We start from the raw sequence: 5,000 nt of genomic DNA on the forward strand, positions 1-5,000 counted from the left end.
ACGAAAGCAATAGAGTGACACGTGGTAAGGGGTTTAAAGTTATTGTATCTATTTCTTTATTTATTCTTCCCATTCGACATGAGCCACGAAGGATGGGCGCGAGGCTGCAAAGGCGACCGTTTTATGGACACCTTTCCCCACCTGTTTTCCCGATTGTCTGCATTTTCTTCTACTTGCTAAATGAATACTGCCTTTGCTGAGCACCAGAATGTAAAGGACGTATATTTGCAGCGAAACGAATATAGTCTCGACAGGTGTATATGTTCTTGACAAGTAAATGGTATTATTGAGCATTAAATGGCAATTTGTAGAGAGAACAGTTATGTAGAATGCTAATTTTTGTATGCAGTATAGCAAGCGAAGTGATTAGAAAGGAAATATATAATTTAAAAAATATATAAAATAGCAAAAGGATTATATATTTCCTTTGCAAATCAGCGTGTATAGTTATTATTAACGCTACAGTTGTTTTGAAAAGCTAACAAAAGGGTGTGACCTCATCTACATAATTATAGATTTCATTCATTTCAAGAGTTGCTTTTTATTAGAAACACTTGTCACTGGAGTTTTCTGTCCTCATATAAGTGTGCTTTTATTCTTCATGCTGGGTGTTCGTTCCTATATATACCACATGTTTATTTATTGTGCATATCACGTGGTCTATAATCAAGTCTATCAGCTCTTAACATAGCGGCACAATCACCGGGAGTCTGCGTGGGGTCTATCTGCCCGTCACTCCTTTCACTGGAACCTTTTCGGCCTCGTAAACAGGTTATGGAGTGAGGGGTTAGGTCGGTAATATTCATTTAAACTATTTGTTTTATTCTGAGAATATGATATTATGCAATCTCCTCCAATGATGCCATTGGGGAAGGAAAGCGCGTAATTAAGGATACTGCGTCCAAAAATTGCGTGAGGGAGAATAAGGATATTTGTGAAGGCGCCTCCCTCCTTTGGGATTTTGGCAATAGTGAATGTGAACCACTTATACGACTAGTCTCATGAATAAGGCAACTTCTGACCAGGGCAGACTATTTGCTGAGGTGAGGCGTGCATTTCAAGCTTGCAGCCAAGGTAACAGTTTCTTCTGTCCAAGTCTTGTCTGCCCTGTCAAGGTCAGTCACTGCAGTTGCCATTTCTTATAAAATTTTCTCCTTTTTACTTTAGCTGTGATAGTATAGAAACGACTTATGTGACTACTGTAAAACACAGATTTGTGCACCTTAGTAAAATCTTAGTAGTGACCATTGGCACTTAGTTGTGCCCACTGTAGGCATATAGTGCATTCACAAATTAAATTTGGATGCAGGAATGAACTCTGAACATGCATGAGGTCAATATTTCCTACTTTACTTTTTTATCTCGCTTTCAAGAATTTTTCCTAACTTTTTATTGGATTTATCATTACAGGTCACTACGACATGTCCAGCTTGAAAGTGGTAACGATAGTTGTTACCGCATGTCTCCTGTCGTTGTTGATGTATATATATCCAGTATATCCAAACATCTCTGCCATGGAAAACATTTCACGCCAACAAATCTCTTCTGAGGAACGAACGATTTCCCTCTCAAATCGAACCGAGTGCCTACCGCTGCTGCCCAGTGCCATGGCAGAGAAGTCGCCAGAGAAAAGTAACTAGCGTAAATCTTTTCGTAAATCTATATATCTATATATATATATATATATATATAAATACATATACATATATGCACACCACATATGAATATATATACACACATACACACACACACACACACACACACACACACACACACACACACACACACACACACACACACACACACACACACACACACACAGACACACATACACACACACACACACACACACACACACACACACATATATATATATATATATATATATATATATAAATACATATACATATATGCACACCACATATGAATACACACACACACACACACACACACACACACACACACACACACACACAAATATATACTGAATTTTGTTTATTTCAATGATTAATATATTTAAATTTCTTATACTGATCGAGAAAATGAAGAAAAAAGTGTGGGTGTGATAAATTGCAGAATTAGACACAGCAAGAAAAACAATATTTTGCCAACCCATTTCCCGACCTTCCCGCGGCTCGGGAACATCATTATCCGTGTTCCTCCTCAGATTGCTCTTTGCCGTTTGCGGTGATATATGACGGCGGGCGACTCGGGAACCAGATATGTCAGTACTTCTCCCTGCTGTTGCTGAGGATGCAATATGGGATCAGGGTAAGCAGCACTCTATTTCAGACGCGCCGGCTTTGGGTCTCTTTTACTTTGTTTAAGGTGACGAAGAGAGACATTTCACTTTAGTCGTTAATCTGGTGACTGTCATCATCATCGCCATCATTACCACCACCACTATCACCATCATTATTATAGAGACAATAGCAACAATAGCAATGGTACTGAATATTTACATAATTTAAATTTCTACGTTATTTGCTCAACATTATTATATTTTATACCCTATTACAAATGCAGTTGTGGAGAGTTAGGCGGATATTTGAATAAAAGTATTTACCCCTCTCTTCTATCCACAAGATCGCAATTCTACCCAAGACGAAGCAAATCCTGACGTCTTACTTCGAGAACGTGTGGGTGCCGCTGAACGGCAGTAAATGCTTCACCCAGCACACCCGACCCTTATCATTTCAGAAGATGTACAAGAAATTAGTCACCTTCAGCGAGGGCAATCCGCAGGCGTACCCTCTGTCAGAATCCTACTTCATTAACAACTACCCCTGCCCTGTAGATCTGCTACTGCCTCGGAGGGAGAGGTTCAAGGAGGACTTGGTGTTCAAGCCTGAAATCCTGGAGAAAGCCCGTAAGCAGATCCACAGCTCCTTGGAAGCAGCAAGAATCGCCGTAAGTGCAGACCTCACCGTGGTTACCGTGCATGTAAGGAGGACGGACTATATTCACCATATGAAGTTACGCTATGGCTTGGCGCCGTTGACCGAAGCTTATTTCCTGCGAGCATTCAACTATTTCAGAGAGAGGTATGTAGCCAGGATTTTCGATAAATTTAAGATATGGTATAGATTGAGTCCTATTGTGTTACTAAATTTTGCGAATTTATGCCATAATACTCTATACAAAGGAGTATAGAGTAACGTTTTGGGAGTTTAATGTACAGATGTAACACCGATTTTCCGGCAACCGATGACACGTGATATCTTGAAATCCGGACAGAATTGCGGAGCCATGGGATTTGAATGCTAATCTAGGAAACAGGCGACATGACGATGTTCGCGAAGAACGAAGAATTAATATGGCAATTGGTATTAGGTTTTCGCCGCTTTAACCAGTCATATAATTTCGTATCGTTATTCTACCTCTCATAAAACCACAAGACTGTGAAATCAAAACATTAATGATGCGAAAGAGAGGACTATTATAGAGCCTTCATGAAGGGCAATTTCAGTACCCACAAATGGCTTAATTTTAAGAATAGGTCTCACGTTAGCATATTGCATATTGCTTTTTTGCCAAGAAACTGTAGCCTTGGGTCACTTACATCTTAGGAAGTTTTGAAAAAAAGAATCAGTTTACCTCTTAACCGTGAAAAACAAATTAAGGATCGAAACTGAAGAAATAGAACCTCTGAGAGCCATGGTCACGGCATTCCCTTGGTTAATCGCCTAGCTCTCACCCCGCATGAGGACCCATTTATTTCAGGCTCGCCATAGCCAATAATGAACATTTTTTACCATTAGTATGGGCTTCATGAACTAGTTTATCTAATTTTGATTTAATTGGTTTCCCGACCCCTGCCTCTTCTTTAACCATGGCTCCGAGATGTTTTCTGTCAGCTCTGTCCATTCCGAATCATTCACCAGGTTATTACTCAACCTTCAGAATACACCCCTTTCTCTGTCCCAACATCCTCCACTCCATCTCCTACTGCAGTCTTCTTCACTGTCTACCCGCACCCGCCTTATTACTACTCTTCATCCTTATTGTCCTCCTCCCAACAGTACTCCCTCTCTCCATACCACCCCATCTTCCTCCCGCCCTTGTCTTACTGATTCTACTTCTGCAAAGCATTTGAGTAGCTACAGCTCTATACTTTGGCAGTACCGTTCTCTTCCAATAATGCCTCCAAAACAAGTAGGCAAAGTTTCCTTTCGCAGTCGTTCCGATCGTCCACGCCTTGTCACAGTTACATTTGGTCGTGCACTATCTACCGTGACTGATGTCACTGGCAAACCTATTCCTGCCCAACCTCACTCCTCCCTTAATACTTGTATCGGAACTGTTTCCGTCTCCCTGACGGATTATCCTGTCTATGACAAGGACTGGTCTGACTGAAAACAACGTGCTTGCATGCAGTAGCAGTCCAGTGCTATACTATTCCTCCCAGAGGCCAACGGAAGTCCTACATCAGTATTGCCAAGATTAGCCTCCGTAGATATGACCTCCCCCATGAAGTTTATATTGGTGGAGTGTCCTGCCCTGTCCGACCATATCGACCCCTTTCCCGTCAATGTCAGAAATGTTGGCGTTTTGGCCACCAAGTAGCCCGCTGCCCTCTATGTGCCCAACTTGGTCATGACCATTCAGATTGCTCTGCTATGACATTTTATAGGATCTGCCTAGTCTACAAACTCAAATCTGAGGTAGCAGATTCAAACTAGGCCTCACACTACGTGAGACCAGACAAAAAGCACGTCAACCAGGTTATTCTCTTTCTACCTGTTTCAGAACTGTACTTCTCTCTGCTCCCCTCCCATCTTCTCAAGAAGTCTCAGCATTTCCCCAAGTATCTCCTACCTCTACTTCAAACTATCTTATCTCTACACCCTCTCTCCCCCAGTCAAATTCCTTTTCCATTCTAAATCCAGATACTCCAACCTCTACCACTTCCCGGGTGCTCCTTCTCACTCTACCTGTCGCACCAAACAATCTAAGCATTTCACCCCATCTTCCCCTCTGCTCTTCGGACATATATTTCC

The 5,000-nt window shown here is 41.5% G+C and overlaps 1 protein-coding gene across 1 annotated transcript in view; it reads left to right on the plus strand.

The window, feature by feature from the left end:
* The window catches only part of LOC125026566, a 39,825-nt gene that overhangs the window by 32,948 nt on the left and 1,877 nt on the right, over window positions 1–5,000 (plus strand). The window contains exons 10-12 of the mRNA XM_047615087.1: window positions 1,411–1,632; window positions 2,168–2,271; window positions 2,587–3,044. Of these exons, the coding sequence (XP_047471043.1) occupies window positions 1,411–1,632; window positions 2,168–2,271; window positions 2,587–3,044 (784 nt within the window). The remainder of the gene's footprint in view (window positions 1–1,410; window positions 1,633–2,167; window positions 2,272–2,586; window positions 3,045–5,000) is intronic.

The sequence above is a fragment of the Penaeus chinensis genome, chromosome 6 (genome assembly GCF_019202785.1).
Source record: "Penaeus chinensis breed Huanghai No. 1 chromosome 6, ASM1920278v2, whole genome shotgun sequence".
In the NCBI taxonomy this organism is placed as follows: domain Eukaryota; kingdom Metazoa; phylum Arthropoda; class Malacostraca; order Decapoda; family Penaeidae; genus Penaeus; species Penaeus chinensis.